The sequence below is a fragment of the Microtus pennsylvanicus genome, chromosome 10, assembly GCF_037038515.1.
Source record: "Microtus pennsylvanicus isolate mMicPen1 chromosome 10, mMicPen1.hap1, whole genome shotgun sequence".
NCBI lineage: Eukaryota > Metazoa > Chordata > Mammalia > Rodentia > Cricetidae > Microtus > Microtus pennsylvanicus.
Window position 1 is genome coordinate 53,146,626 of NC_134588.1, and position 16,230 is coordinate 53,162,855.

General features: G+C 40.4%; 1 protein-coding gene across 1 annotated transcript; it reads right to left on the reverse strand.

Annotated features, from left to right (window-relative positions):
* Positions 1-1,898: 1,898 nt before the first annotated feature.
* Positions 1,899-12,774, reverse strand: Cacybp (calcyclin binding protein). Its single transcript, XM_075988367.1, has 6 exons — positions 12,569-12,774; positions 8,158-8,374; positions 6,488-6,584; positions 5,984-6,083; positions 4,026-4,123; positions 1,899-2,688 (listed from the first exon to the last, which is right to left on the reverse strand). Exons 1-6 carry the CDS (start codon positions 12,587-12,589, stop codon positions 2,532-2,534), a joined length of 690 nt encoding a protein of 229 aa, XP_075844482.1. The 5' UTR covers positions 12,590-12,774; the 3' UTR covers positions 1,899-2,531.
* Positions 12,775-16,230: the final 3,456 nt, after the last annotated feature.

A 16,230-nucleotide genomic window follows, 5' to 3' on the forward strand; every position in this document is an offset into this window, starting at 1 on the left:
CCTCCAGGAGCTCCTAGGGCACTGATCTCATTCATGAAACTATAGCCAGCCTTACTTCCTAAAGGCCCCAACTCTTTAATACCAGGGACTGGGTGTTAAATTTCAATATGCATTTGGAGACACAACTATTTAAACAATAGTATGCACATTGAATTTAGTACTAATTATTCTTAATCATCTTTAGAATATTTTCATTTGTCCATTACTGAGATGGTTTCTAAATATCATGCCACAATTAGTGGTACTAGTAATATACTGGAATTTTTATATATTGTGATAAAAGTAAACAAGCTGGTGACATTGAGTCCATTTTTAAAGGTTATTTTTATTATTTTTCAATTATGTGTACATGTGTGGGTATTTACATGTCAGTATAGTTGTCTGAGGCTGCCAGTGGTGCTGGATTCCCCTGGGAGGTGAATTACAAGTGGTTCTGAGCTGTCCAAGGTGGGTGGGGTGCTAGGAACTGAACTCTGGCCCCCTGGAGAACAGTACATATTCTCTGCTGAGCCATCCCTCCAGCCCCCCACATTTCTAGAGATGGAGAGGGCTCAGCATGAACAGCTCTCACAGAGAACCACAATTCAGTTTCCAACCCCAGGTAGCTCCAGCTCCATAATCCCTAGCTTTTCAAATTAATTTAGTAGACTCTAGCCAGGTGGTGGCAGCACACACCTTTAATCCCAATACCAGCTCGCAGGAGGCAGGCAGGTCTATGTAAATTCAAGGCCTGCCAGGGCTAACCAGAGAAATCCTGTCCTGAAAAACCAAAATATCTAATTACAACAGAAACTAACAATTGAGCTAGCTAACCTTTTCATTCTTTTCCCATCTATGCATTTTCTAGTATGTTCTTAAATAAAAACTATTGGTTTCTCCAATGTAAGTTAAGGGTGGTATAGTTTTTCTTAGTACTTTTTTGGAACAGGGTAAACAGATTTTTGTTGTATTTCCAAGTAGCATGCATAGCAAAGATAATGGTTTGAGCTAGTCATACCTCTCATTATCTTCTCTTGTCCAGATCCACTGATCCCCTTCTTCCCTTTGGTTTTGGTGACCCAATGACTTTCATTAGGGTTGCTTATTAGAGTACTTACCAACGGCTATCCCACTCAAGAAAATCTCATTTCTCCCAACTATTTTTTAAAAAGACTTATTATGTACAGTGTTCTGTATGCATGTATGCCTATAGGCAAGAAAAGGGCACCAGATCTTATTATAGATGGTTGTGAACCACCATGTAGTTGCTGGGAATTGAACTCAGGACCTCTGGAAGAGCATTCAGTGCTCTGAGCTATCTTTCCAGCCCCCAAACTCCTTTCTTATTTCTATGAACTATTTACTTACAATTATTGGAAACCTCTCAGTATGTTCTGGTTGTTTGTATTTTGCTACATATTTTCCTTTTATACTTTAAGACTTTAACCTCACTCTTAGGTTATAATGGAATTCCATCTTTTCTGGTAGTTGTATACTTCGTTTTTTGTTTTTGTTTTTTTTGCTATGAATGTGAAGAATATGGCTGTTTTAAGCTATAATGGTATCAACTCATTTTCTCCTACCAAATATCACTCTTACTCTAATCTTCTAACATTCAATCCCAGTCTATTTCATTAGTCTGTTTATTTAGTACCATAGTTCTAGAGGCATTATTGTCCCAGCCACCCTTTTTCTGTATGTTAATTTTAAGTTCTGACTTTTGCCTAATTCTTATTTGTAGTTATAGTGGTTCTACTGGTCTTTCCTTCCAGGCATCTAATTGCTTTCTTCTTGGTGGTAGAGCTTAACATTTAACACAGCATAATCACCAATCCAGTCCCTTTTGCTTTCTGAATGTCATGCAGTAGACGCAGTGACAGCCTAACTTTTCAAATAAACTACAAAACAGATAGCAAAGCTCACCTTTTACATAAAGCTTCAACTTTATTGAACAAAGGAATAGATTAATTTTTAAAGTTTTGCATCGTGGTTATATTTTTATAAGCCATCTGATCCACGGCAGTACTTACCAACATGTTTGTCTATTTTTTGTCATTTCTGTTTTTTTTATTTTATATTCATAAATATACTTAATTAGTAGTACATGTAACATATGGCACACACACTGCTTAAGCTGGTAATAACGGGTAACAGGTCTATAGTAACTTGCAAGTTTGTGTACAAATTTGCATCTTATGCAAGAATTTTGGTTTTATTTTTACTTTAGTGGGAGATGATGTCAGACAAGCAAATATTTTTTGTTTCTCAGCCAGAACAAAAGTAATATTTTCATTATGTAAGATTTCCTTCTTACATTACAATAAAGAACACCATATAACCCTTTCTTAAACAAAATGACTAGGATGTTAATGGAGAACGTTTAATAAGTATTTTTATTTAAATCAAATCCTCCAGTAAGATACGGAGAATTTGCTGTTTTTATTTAGAAGGCTGTGTAAATAGTTATCTGTCAAATTTTATGTGCAGTTCAACAATATTCCCTTACTGGAAACATGAGCATTCCACAACACAGTTCCCAAAGGACTTAAGTCTCAAAATTCTGTGTCTTCTCTGGCTTGCTTCTCTCTAGATTCCACCCATGCTTTATTAATGGTTCGCTTCATGTCATCATCTCCATCTTCATAAATTTTCTTTAGAACGTTCATTAATCCCTCACTAGGATCTGTTTCAGCATCATAGGAAGGCTTTCTGTGAAAAAGAAAACATTGAAAAATTGAAGCATGGAAAGACATTCTTAGATTGTAACTGGTAGGAAGTAGAAGAGTAGAGAAGGGATGCTGGAGTATATCATAATAGCATGCCTAGGTTTGTCCTGGTCAAAGTGCATACCCACATATGCATAGCACACAAAGGAGAGAGCACGAAATGGCAAGGACTAACCATGTGGCAGTGAAATTTCAAAAGAAAATATGTAAGTATTTAATATGTAAATATGAATAATAGCTTTTCTAATTTGTTGATTTTTTTTTTTACAAGCAAGTTTCTTCACATTAAAAAAAACACTGAGGAAAACACTACAAGCACGCATTATGGTATGGATACATAAGGAAAACTAATGCATTTTAATTAGAAAAACTACTAAACTTGAAATCCATGGATCTGGGCCTTGTGTTGAGGCTATAGCCTTTAATTAATGTAGTAAACAATTCTAGTTCAATGAATGTCCAAATAGAGCCAATGAGGTTTACATTTACTTTTTGAATTAGGTCTCATTATTTAAACTCTGGCTTAAATCAACCCACAAGTAGTCAAATATTCCTAACTCTAGCCTAACTAACACTTCCCAAATGCATTCTGGCTACCAGGGGAGGAATGACAAAGATGAGTAACTGACTTGGTGCAGGCACTGCCAACTATAGGAACAAACTTAAAACGGACCCAAGTGAAAGTCATCTGATAAAATTGGAGTATAAAAGTAAATCTGGATGTGATAGTAAATGCATACACTCTCATTACTTTGGAGACAAAAGAGTTTTGAGCTACACAACAGAACTTTAAAAAAACAAAAAGTATCCTTGTCACATAAAACCAATGATAGTGAAACCAACTATGCCTAAAAGACATCTGAAGAATCAAGATTTGGGTAGCTGAACTCTTCTTGAAATTCCTAGAGCAGAATTATTTACGATCAAGGCCAAAGTATGTACAGACATACCAATATGCCCAGGAATGAAATAATGCTAAAGAACAAGCGATACAATAATTGTCTTAAACTGGCCCTTACCCTCCGCAAATAGGCTCTTAACGGGCTGGGCATAGTAGTGCACAGCTTTAATCCCAGCACTCAGAGGGCAGAGGCAGGTGGGTCTTTGTTAGTTCAAGGCTAGCTTGGTAAGTTCTAAGAGAGCAAACTACATACTAGAGAGACCCCATCTCAAAATAGAAAGGTTCTGATAGTTGAAAGCAGATACAAACAGGCTGACCAGAAGTCATCAGGAGATAAACAATTTGCTTGTACAACTGTGATCCATAAAGTGAAACCATAACCCCAGACAAAAGTAGTAAAATTATTAGAGTAAACTTACTCTTTCTCTTTGCATTCTTTTTCCACCTGAGTTAAGTAGTCCCATCGTGTGTTTTCTGCTTTCTTCCTACATAAGATGATAACTGTATCAGTCTTGACCTGGAAGAAAAAGAGTGGGAGCTTGTAAGCATAAATATTTACAAAATGGTAATTTGCCCAATTAAATGCCTAGTATGTTAACACTCATTCTTGATGCTATTATAGGCTGGAATACAAACAAGTGGAAATCTGAATACTTTCAATGCTAATGCCATCAAAGACCTGAAGATAGGGTTGAGGATGTGGTTCAGGTAGAGGCTTGCTCAGAATTCATGAAGCCCTGGGTCTGATTCCTACTATCACATAAAACAGGACATTGTCTCAATTATAACTCCAGCAGGGTTGGAGACAGAATTATCAAAAGTTCCAGGTCATGTGTACCTTCTTTGTGGAATGGGTCTGGGCTACCTGAGACCCTATTTAGAAAGTCTCTTGGGCTGAGCCTACCTAAGTTCGGTAGGTAAAACTTATGTGTATATATCCTAGTTGATTTTGTGTGTCAACTAGACAAGCTGAGTATCTAGAAAGAGGAACCTCAATTGAGAAAATGCCTCCATCAGATGGCCCATTGGCAAGTTTGTAGGGCATTTTCTTGATTGACAGACAGGGAGTGTAACTCCTGTGCAGGTAGTCTTGGGTTGCATAAAAAAGAAGGCTGAGCAAGCCCCAAAGAACGGGTATTTACTCCCTGGCCTCAGCTTCTGCTCCTGCCTTGAGTTCCCTTCATGACTGATTATGATATGGACATGTTACTTTTGGTCTTGGTGTTTCATGACAGCATGTCATGCAAACGTGAGGACCAGAATTTAGATATCCAGAATCCAGGTATAATCATATGTAAGTGTAGTCCCAGCACTCCTTGGTGAGATGGAGACAGGAAATCCAAGAAGCTTGTGGGCCAGGTAGCCTGGTGCATATAGTGGTGAACCAACATGAGACTGTCCCAAACAAAACAGAAAGTAAGGACTGATCGTCTGATCTCCATCTATGCATCATGGTGTGTGTACATATACATGTGTACATGCATGTACACATACACTCACAAGCAAGAGAATGTTAATGGAAGTATGGAAAGAACTTCATTAGAGGGCTTCTCTGGGACAAAATGTGAAGTAAATGAAATGTAAGAACTAAAGGGAGCATACCATAGACAACTAGCATAGCAGAAAGAATAGCTCCTAAATTAAACAGTTGTGGTGTGATGAAAGGACTGGGTGAATCTTGGTGATTTAAGGAAAAATAGAGGGTATAATGTCTGAAGGGAAACAACTTTAAACTCAATGATCAGTGTAACTCCTTGATGCTAACAAATGAGCTACAGCGGTGAGAACTGGCTACTTAACAAACTGCTTTTATTACTGCCTTTAAGCAAATACATAACATGGAAGAATTACATGTCTATACATATCTGATATATTAAACATCACTTTTTGAATTGGTAAGAAAAGAGGGATCATATGAGTCTATAAAAACTATAAGCACAGGTTTTGTTTTTAATGAAAACTTCCCTGTTTTTTACTACTTCAACAATTAGCTAAGTACTTACAGATCCTTATATGCATAGCAAATTTACATATAATATACCTAATACTATACTATTTGTGTTAGTACTTTCTACTTATTTATCAATATACCACTCCTATTTGAAATTACCCGCTGTACAAATGGGCAAAATGAGACAAGAACCACCAGGGGTCACAACTACTAACCTAAAACATTTCTCCTTAATTTTAACAATTTTCTTAGAATAATATATTCTACAATGAACTGGTAAACTTTCTTCAAAGGGACTGCATTTTACTGGTACCAGATACAGAAGAAAGGTTTTAGTTCATCTCTTCCCTAAACCAATGAGATTCAATTTAATGAAATTTTTATAATGCTTTGACACACACACACACCCCGCCACCAAATACTCACTTTTTTGGAACTGCTTTCCACAGAGATGGGTTTCAAAAGATTGTTCACAATCATAGAGTAATTCTTGCCATTGAGATTTTTTACCAAAAGATCAAATGACCTACAACACAACAGGAAAAGCATTATCTTTCTGGTTCTATGACGGGCACTCTGCGGTTCTCAACCTTCTTAACACTGCAACCCCTTAATACCTCATGATGTGACCCCAAAGCAAACCACGAAATTATTTTCGTTGCTACCTCATTACTATAATTTTGCTAATGTTAGGAATCACAATAAAAATATATGTGGAATATTTGGTATGCAACCCATGAAAGGATCATTTGACCTTCCAAAGAGTGACCCACAGGTTGAGAACTGCTGGATTAGTATGTAGACTTGGTTGTTCTACTTTTTTAGAGTATAGTTAACTCTTTAAGTTTTAGTAGAATTTTTGAGCCATACAGAAGACAAGATTTCTATGATAAGGCAATGATTGCTGTACTTCCAGTAACAAGAACTCACCTTTCTGTGAAGTGTACCTGCACATTCTCAGTGGGAACCTGATGAACTCCAGTTAAGGTAATGTAGATTTTCACAAACTTATCTGACTGATCCCATCCTAGCAAAACAAAGATGGAACAGGCATGTCTGAAGCTATCTATAGAACATGGCATATCATAAAACTCAGTTGTAGGAGCTGAAAGATGGCTCAGCAGTTAAAAGCACTAGCTGTTCTCCCCAGAGAGCCTAAGTTCAAAGCCCAGCACCAGCATGGCAGCTCAAAGCATCGGCAACTCTAGTCCCAGGGCATCACAATCTCTTCTAGACTCTGAGGCATGCAGGTGATACACAGACATGCATGCCAACAAAACACCCGTACACATAAATAAAATTTAGAAAATAAAACTCAGTAATGGAGTTTCCCTGTTACTCCACTAACAGAGACATGAAAAAAAATTCTTAAGATGAGTGGATAGAGAGATGGCAACTGTCTGTAACTCCAGTTCCAGCGGATATGACACCCTCATATAGACATACATGCAGACAAAACACCAACGCACATAAAAACTAAAAAGCAATCATTAAAAAAAATTCTCAGTACAGAGAAGCTATGTCTCAAAACAGTACTATTCCTAAAGATAGGCATCCAACAAGTGGATCAAAGTAGAGTAAAATCAGTTTCTCAATGCAAAGCCCATGATCCTTTTATTCATCAGAGCAAAACTAAAATCTTTAAAAAAAAAAAAAAATCCCGTCTGACCCCTTAGCCCTGGGCAGGCCTCTACCACTATGGCTTCTTCTCTATTTGAGAAAGGTCTAAACTGCCACAGCTGGTCTCAAACTTACAGTCTTCCTACCATGGGCCTTTATGCCCAGCAAATACACAAAGATTAGCTTATTTACCTGTTTTGTTAAATAATTTTGTACTCAATCTAAACTTGATAGATCTTGCCATGGTGGCATACACTTATATCCCAGCACAGAAGGAGAACCAGGAGTTCAAAGTCATCATCAATGAAACTGAGTTCACGGCAGCCTAGCCCATATATTCAGATCCTGTCTCTGGGAAATTAACAATTCTACACTAAGCTAAACATCAATAGTGTTTAATTCAATAACCATTTCTACTTCCCTTACCAGTCTAAAAAATTCAACCCCAGTCCTTTCAAGCCATAGAATGTTAAGTTTAAGATTCCAGTTCCTAAGCATAGCATCGTGATTGCGCACAGCTAGGAGCCCAGCTACTTGCGAGGCATACGTGAGAAGATCTCTGGAACACACTCTAGATGACATACCAAGATGCCTGGCCTCAAGATAAAAGTAGAAATAGCCTGGTAGCACCCAACTGTGACCCAGCACTCAGGAGGAAAGGCAGGAAGATCTCCACAGTTCAAGGCCAGCATGGGCTATAAGCAACTGTCTCACACACAAAAAGGAAAAGCCCAAATAAATAAATAGATTAAAAAAAAAAATCCTAATTCTTCACCATAAATCTGTTAATTTGGTCTCCCAATATGTACAGTATCTAACACCATTTTGATATATGTAATAGTATCTAACCCACACCAAATATTAACATTTAAAAAAAAAAGCAAAAACTTCACATACAAAAAGTATATGTAACACGATTATATTATGGGGTAATTACTTCTGCTGGGCAGAGCCCTAGATTGTAGTGGAATGGACCTTACCATAATTACTGATTTTCACAGTGTATCCTGTTGTAAGTGGAGCAACCACAGCAGCTGGCTTTTCACTGTCAAGTTCTGGTTTCTTCTGTGATTTCTGCTGCATCTTGTTCTTTATTTCTGTCTCAATCTTGGACTTTTCACTTGTAAGAGCGTCACGTACTCTTTTCCTAGTGCACTTTTCCAGCACCACTTTGACATCTTCCAGGTCCTTCTGCAACTGTGTTAAGATAGAAGTATGTTAGGACAAATAAGGCCTATCACCCAATCCAACTAACTGAAGAACAAAACAAGTTCATTTTAATTTTTTAAGAGTTGCAAACTTAATTATTTCTTCTTGTTCAATGAACTGAAAATAACCCAGACTTTCTTTTTATTCAAGGAAAACAATCTTATCTGGTGTAGGACAATTCTCCTTCTACAACATTAATCAAGTGATTGTCTTTATTTTCTAGTTTGGTAGGCTAATACCTGCCTGTTTTAGAAAAATACAAAAATAGAAAAAAAAAACCTGTTCATAGGTATCCTTTGTAACACCAAGTGTAGGCATCAAATATTAAGAGAATTTGACAGTATAGTAAAAGAGATGAGAATCCATCTAACTGGGCAAAGTGAAGGCAACGTTGCTGAGGTACCGAAGGCTACACTTTCAGTGATTGGTTTTCATTTATTTTCCTCTCAGATTTGAATTTTTTAAGACAAAAGATAAAATATAAAATAGAGCCAGCAAGATGGCTCAGGGTACTGCTAAGCCTGATACACCAAGATCCAATATCCAGGATCCAGGGAAAAGGAAAATCCATAACAACCAGCCAAGACTTCCTGATCTTGTAATAAATAATGTAATGTAAAAAAATTATTCTGCTTCTAAGAAAACTCCTGTTCAGTAGTTGGGTTGATATTTTGGTTAGAATCTGAGAACAAGAAAAAACCTTGGCTATCTAGTCCCTTATAACTCTTGGAAATTGGTTTTTGCAAATCTGTTCTTTTCTTGTCTGCCAATACATCAGATAAGTCTTCTAGTTTCTCTAGACAGACATTTATGATGCTGTGGGACTTCATAAGATAATGCTAGAAAAATCAATGGGCAGGGGCTAGAGAGATGGCTCAGTAATTAAAGAGCACATGTTGCTGTTTAGTTCTCACCACCAACATCAACAGCTCACAGACTCCACATCCAGGGTATCTGATGCCCTCCATGGCCACCTGCACACATATTGGCATATACAGGCAGGCGTGCACACACACGCACACACACATATACAAATATTGGGCTAAATATTTTCCCCAAACATCATCTGGCATAACTGTGAGTAAATGCTTAAGATTTTCTGCCTTGGTACTAGGAAACCTGACCATAAAAACAACCTTACTTTATACCTTTCATACTAAATAAAAGGCTTTAAATGACCCATTTACAACGGAAAGTGAATAGCAGAAAACCACAGTCAAAATGCAGAGGTGTGGAGTCTGAAGACTCAATAGATATATCTACAACATAACTAACTCCTTGACCTAAGGCAAGTGCGGAAGAGGTCAAGACTGGACAAGCCAGAGGATCAGGGAGTTTGTTGTGAGATTGTCTCCTATAAATATCCAAAGTTACACCTAACCCCCAAAAAGTCTCACCATCAGGACTGCCTAAACATGAACTGAACAAGGACAATAGGCACGTCAAAGAGAACAAGGAAACCATGATGTCTGGACCCTACACAAAGAACTAGAGGCAAACAAGAGAGGCTACGAGCATGAGAAAGTCTTCCCCAAGGAAGAGGACAGACTTGAGCATCTATGTACAATGAAAAAAAGAGGCCATGAAAATGAAAGAGAGCAAATGGGAGATTGGAGGGAGGAAGGGGGAAATGATGTAATTTATTATGATCTCATTTAAATCTTTTAAATGCTAGGTATTAGTAAAAGGGAAGCTAGCCTTCTTTTTATAATGGCAATTACTCCATGGCCTTTATGCTCTCACTTGTTGTACATACTTCTAACAGTTTCTAAAAAGCACAACAGTGATGCTCCTGCCTACAATCTCAAGAAATATCGATTCTAAGACCCAAAACTGCACTCATCTTTTGAATATAGACTCAAAGCATTTCATTCAAAATAGTATTCAGTGGCTTCAAAATTCATGTGGATTCTAAATATCAAAAGTAAAGCAAGGTCGGTGGTGGTGGCGCACACCTTTAATCCCAGCACTCAGGAGGCAGAGGCAGGCGGATCTCTGTGAGTTCAAGGCCAGCCTGGTCTACAAGACCTAGTTCCAGGACAGGAACCAAAAGCTACGAAGAAACCCTGTCTCGAAAAATCCAAATAAAAAAAAGTAAAGCAAGAACATATTCCCAGAATATGGATTTACTTAAGAGAAAGGAGACATACCAAATCTAGGTTTTGCTTTTGACTGGAATGGGAACCCTATTTCTAGGTAATGCATAGCAGAATTTCCAGGCCCTCTTCATGGCCAGTTTTAGCTCTAAAGTACTCTTTAATAAGGTGTCAACTGAAGTGTTTTATAGAAGAATCATTGCTTAGCTTTTCTATTTGCAGCCCTGAAACCAAAAATAGTGCAGGTTCTGCATCTAAACTTTAAGGTGACCGAAATTGATAAAGCAGTTTCCTATCCACTTTATCCCACACTTTTTCTTGCTTTCTTGGCATGTATTTGTTGTCTGTGTGTGAACATGTATTTTCGTTTGAATCTATCTCCTAGTTGTTCACTAGGGGCCTTAAAACCAACGTGCTTGGCCTGGCAGCACACACCTTTAGTCCTACCACTTTGGAAGCGGCTGGCGGGTCTCTATGAGTCTGACCATGAGTATGACCATGGCAAGTCCAAGTAGGACTATTTATTGAGTCCACCTCCACAAACAAAATGCTCAAAATGGAGAAAGAACCCAACTTTCCTCCCAAAGACATACAACTGGACACCAGGTACACACACAACAAAATCCATAAGGTGGTATGGATTTAGCACACACTCAGTGGCATTGTGAACAAAACTCCCAAGAAAATAACAAATGCTATTGAGTATACGGAGAAATACTATCTTTTATGCAGTTCTTGTGGAAATGGTAGTGTCCAAAGACTTGTCTTAATATCTGGCAACTGCATAGACTAAAAACATGCCCACAAAACTTGTTTACAAAGATCCAGAGTCGTCAAAGCGGAGGAAGAAGCGTGTGCCAACAGCTGAGTGCGCTCTATCTGTAAAATGGGTATTTTCAACATAAAAGGAATGCTGCACTGACAGATCACAAATGAACTGGAACATGCAAGGCACCAGTCCAGCTAGTGCCTCCAACACTCGATATATTTTTTTGAGGAATGAACATATTCTGCAACTAAATAACACGGTTACACAATAGAACTGTGCACCTGACTGTGATTTAATAAGGTGAATTTTGTCCCGAAAGGAAAATGGGACCTTATATGCATATCCCCAAATCTAAAGTTGAGTTCCTTGCTTTGGAGAGGGTTACTCCTAACTATCCGTGTGAGCGACTGTTAAGCTACTCAAGGCTCCAAGTGAGCACATGGTGCCCCAGGCTACTTACTTGTGGGATGACACCCACGTTAATACTTTAACATAACTTCACTTTTCTGCCTTTAAAGTAGATGTCTTGCTTTTCTAAGTGAGGGGGGAAATTTCAGAAAAGCAAATATTAACTGATAGCCAACGCTTCTGTGAACACAATATACCAATCACATAAAACTCATATAGACCAGAAAACGAGCAATTCAATCATTCCTATTTTGTAGCTGAGTAAAACTTGAGGCTCCAAAAAAGTCAAGTCACCCACGCTCATAGTTTACAGACCTAAAAATAGACCCCACGCAATTTCCTACCATTACCTACAACTAAACTTCCAATTATTTTTTAATGCGTTTATTACATAAAGATTGGTAGAGCGCTTGCCTAGCATGTGCAAGGCCTGCAGGTCCTCCACGGGCGCTGCTAAATAAAAGACTAAAGTCAGTCGCAAGCACTACCCTGGTCGTTTAGAAATAACACAGAATGAATAACCGCCCGGTGGAATGAATGCGGCCCCAAATATCACGGCTCGTCGTGGAAGCACAGGAATTCCTCCCAATTGCCCTCTGCTCGGAGCTACCAGCTTCTGCAATGAGCTTTGAGTTAACGGAGACTCCTGTTCCCTAGCCGGTCACCGGGAGCAGAGAGGACCTCAGGCACACGAGAGGGGACCCCCACCCGGGAGCCTGGCACGACCCGCGCCAGCATGGGGCTCCTGACACACCCCCGACCTTCCAACCGCGGCCGGGCGCACGGGGCCCAGGCAGGTGGCGGCGCGGAGGCCGCGGGCCCGCGACGGAGGCAATGCTGAGGACACGAGCTTGGGGAAAGGCGCGGCCGCCAGGCGGCGCGGGCCGGAGGGTCGAGGCCGACCCTTACCTCCTCCAAAGCGGAAGCCATGGTGTGGCGATCAGGCCCGAGGCCGGAGTTGCACCGGTGCACCGGAGCTGACAGGAAACCCGGAACACGACACCCGAGAGCGACACAGCGCCCGCAGCGAACTACACCGACCCGGCGCAACTCGGCGGCCCGCCCTCCGCACGCGACGCCTCTGGAACCTTCGCGAGGCTCCGCCGCCAGTTCGTGAAGCCCCGCCCAGCTCCGCCCCGCCAAGTGTGGTCCCGCCCTCCAACCAGGTCTCCTAGCAACGCTCAATTCTCGCGAGATATCGAATGCTCAAGAAGCGTCACGTCTTTTCCTCTCCGCCCCTGCAACGTAGACGTCATTCCGCTACGGCGTAGCCTGGCTGCGCAGTCGCAGCTGCGGTCCACCGCCTGACGTAGCCGTGGAACTAATGCCTAGCGGTTTGGGGACCCCGGGGGAAGTGTTTAGAGTTGCGCTGCTTCCGTCGCTAAGACACCGGGCTCGCCGGCCGCCATTTTATCTTTGGCTACTGTGAGATGCTGAGCGGAAAGAACAAAGGAGCGAACTTAAAGCAGCACAGTTAGGTCCAGAAAGGACGGATATGTTAAGGGAGGAAGGCTTTTGAAGAGAACTCTGGTTTTTAGGTGGGCATGGGAATTCTGGAAACGTCCTGTGTCTAGCACCTTTGACGTGGCGCCATCTTGTAGCATTTTAGGAAGGGTTGCCCGGGCCATGTGACATACCCCTAGGCGCCGTGGTGGGAAGGCGGCACGTCTTCAATGGCCAAAATTTTGATTTTTGCCTTTCCTTTATGAGCGGTTGAGACAAGATTTCCAGTGCCTTTGCCTCAGTTATTTTTGTTTTCAGCAGGGTTTGGATTAAATTATCCTAGGTAAGAAATGTAGAGGAATTCTTAGAACGATATTCTGGTTATAGCAACCCGAATACTAAAGCCCCAGCTTTTACTATTTAGTTTCAAATTATTTTAATTTCTGACAGTATAGAGACATCTATAACACAGTTGAAAACATAAACAATACCCATTGAGAGGTCAAGCAACTGCTGTCAGCTTTATAGATGCCAGGGAAGCGATTAGAATCAACAACTCTGAAGGAAAATGCTGCTATACCACATTTTACAGTACACTAGTATAATTACATTACATTGCAATATTCGTGAATTTATTGCACAAACTTGTACAAAATCACTTATTGTGGGAAAGCATATGGTGCTTAGTTGCTTTTAAATAAAAGTTTAAAACCACCATTTCCATGGCCTGTAGCATTAAAAATGAAACCCATCTTTTTCTGAAGAGAAGAATGTAATGACTGTGCTGTCTCATTAAGAGACAAGCCACACCTACTCCCTCCTCCATCTGCTAAGGCAGGCTGATCTTCAGCTTTTGGCCTGAGCTCTCATTCTTTTTGGTCTTCCTCTCAGAGAGGCAGCTTTGCTTCTGCCTCTCGCCCCTCTTCCCCCACCCCTCTCTCTTCTCCCTTCTCCCTCCAGAACCCCCTTGAATAAATAGCCAACCTCACTCTGCATGTTGTATCTCTTACCCGCCTGTCACATGTCTCCCTGCCTGGGACCAGCCATCACTTGGGACAGGCAGCCCTCTCCCTGGGACTGGCTGCTCTCAGGGCCCGCTGCACATGGCTGCTACTACCACTTGGGAAGCAACAGTATTTCTGCTGCCTACTGCTGCCGGGGATCCTGCAGCATTTTTAATTTTTCCATTACAAAGACAATGAGAAAACCTTTTGAGGTTTGAGTATTTGAATAATTAAAAAGAAAGAAAAGGAGGAGGACATGACTACTAAAGTACAGAGAGATTTTTATTATAGATATATGGAGAAAACAGGCAGAGGGAAGAGTCCAGGCTGAACATGGCCAGCAGACTGAACCAGACCACCAGAGGAACTGCCATCAATTGGCTTGGGCCAAAAAACCTGTATAGCAAAAATGAGTTTGAGTTGTATAGAGATTAGGCTGGGGTAAGGGATCCAGAAACCCAGCCCCAGTGAGGGAGAAGTTTAGGGTAGGGGGTAGGGTGAGGAGTGCTGATAGGAGCCACAGGTACCGATTGAGAATTGTCCTAGGTTTCTTTGAGACCTAACAGTATTGTTTCTTGATTTGGGTACAGGTTATAGTATTATGAGTTGTAACATAAATGTTGCATGGTTGGTTTGGTAACCTATGGTCTAGAAGAGAATTTTTCAAGGTGACAAAGTGTAAGTGTTACAGGGAGCCCACTGGAGATGACCACTCTAACACAGTTAATATCTAATTCAAAGTCTTGTTTCCAGGCGGATAGGACTACACTCAGGTATTTGTGACCCAAGTGTAGACCTGGGTGTTTAGGGTAAGTACTTTTTAAATGCAAAACCATATCCTCTTATCTCAACAGATGCAGGAGAAGGTTTTGTGTAAGCATACAGTTTAACAGAAGCTAAGTGGTTAACTGGAAGTGGAGATTTACACAAATAGGCAATCTTTCCAGAAGCTAATTTAGCGGGGGCATCTTGACCTTGAGTTCCTAGAATAAGGCCCGTGAGATTCTCCATCAAGAAGATCGTCTTAGTTAGGGTTTCTGTTTCTGTGAAGAGATACCATGACCATGGCAACACTTATGAACGAAAACATTTAATTAAGGCTCACTTACAGTTCATTATCATCATGTTGGGAAGCATGGTGGCCAGCAGGCAGACATGGTGCTGGAGAGGAGCAGAGTCCTCCACCTTGATCCACAGGCAGCAGAAGGAGGCTGTGAGCCATGCTGGGTATAGCTAGAGAAGATAAGATCTGAAAGCCCACCTCCACAGTCACACACTTACCCCAATATCCATACCTACTAATAGTGCCACTCACTATGGCAACCATTCCTACTTAAACCACCACAACGATCAAATTCTAGTTAAACATAAAATGGTCTCAACAAGAATACAAGATGGATGGAACTGGAGAGATGGCTCAGAGGTTAAGAGCACTGACTGCTTTTTCAGCGGTCCTGAGTTCAATTCCCAGCAACCACATGGTGGCTTACAACCATCTGTAATGAGATCTGGTGCCCACTTCTGGCATGCAGGCATATAGGTAGGCAGAATACTGTATACATAATAAATATTTTTTTAAAGAAAGATGGAGGAACCTCTGTACTGTGTTACCATGTCAAATTACTAATTGACTCCAGGAGGTGTATAAGGATCACCTGAACTCTAGTCCTAGTCCAGCCTGCACAAATTAGCAAGATCCCATAAGAAGTGAAACAAACTAACATAGGTATGTTTTATTATATTTCATTTTTAAAGTGTTCAAACATTAACTAGAAATGAGGACTGAAAATAGGAACAAATACTCTGTTGCACCATATAGAAGTGTCACCTGCCATCTTATTTGCTTATTTGCATATTATTATGGCTCAAGAGTCATACTGAATCTTCCATCTAAAGCCTTACTTCATGTTCTGAAGCAAGTTCTGCCACCTTAACCTTTAAATGGGTGGAAACTCAGACACTTCTCATATGCTTTACTGTTATTTGCTCTCATCTTTAAGGAGTTGATGTACACATTAGAAATTGGCTAAGCAAATTCAGAACCTGAAGGACAGGCAGACTGGAATGAAAGATCACAGGTAGACTGTGCTCCAGGATTTATCCATAACAAACTGGGAAAGTAAG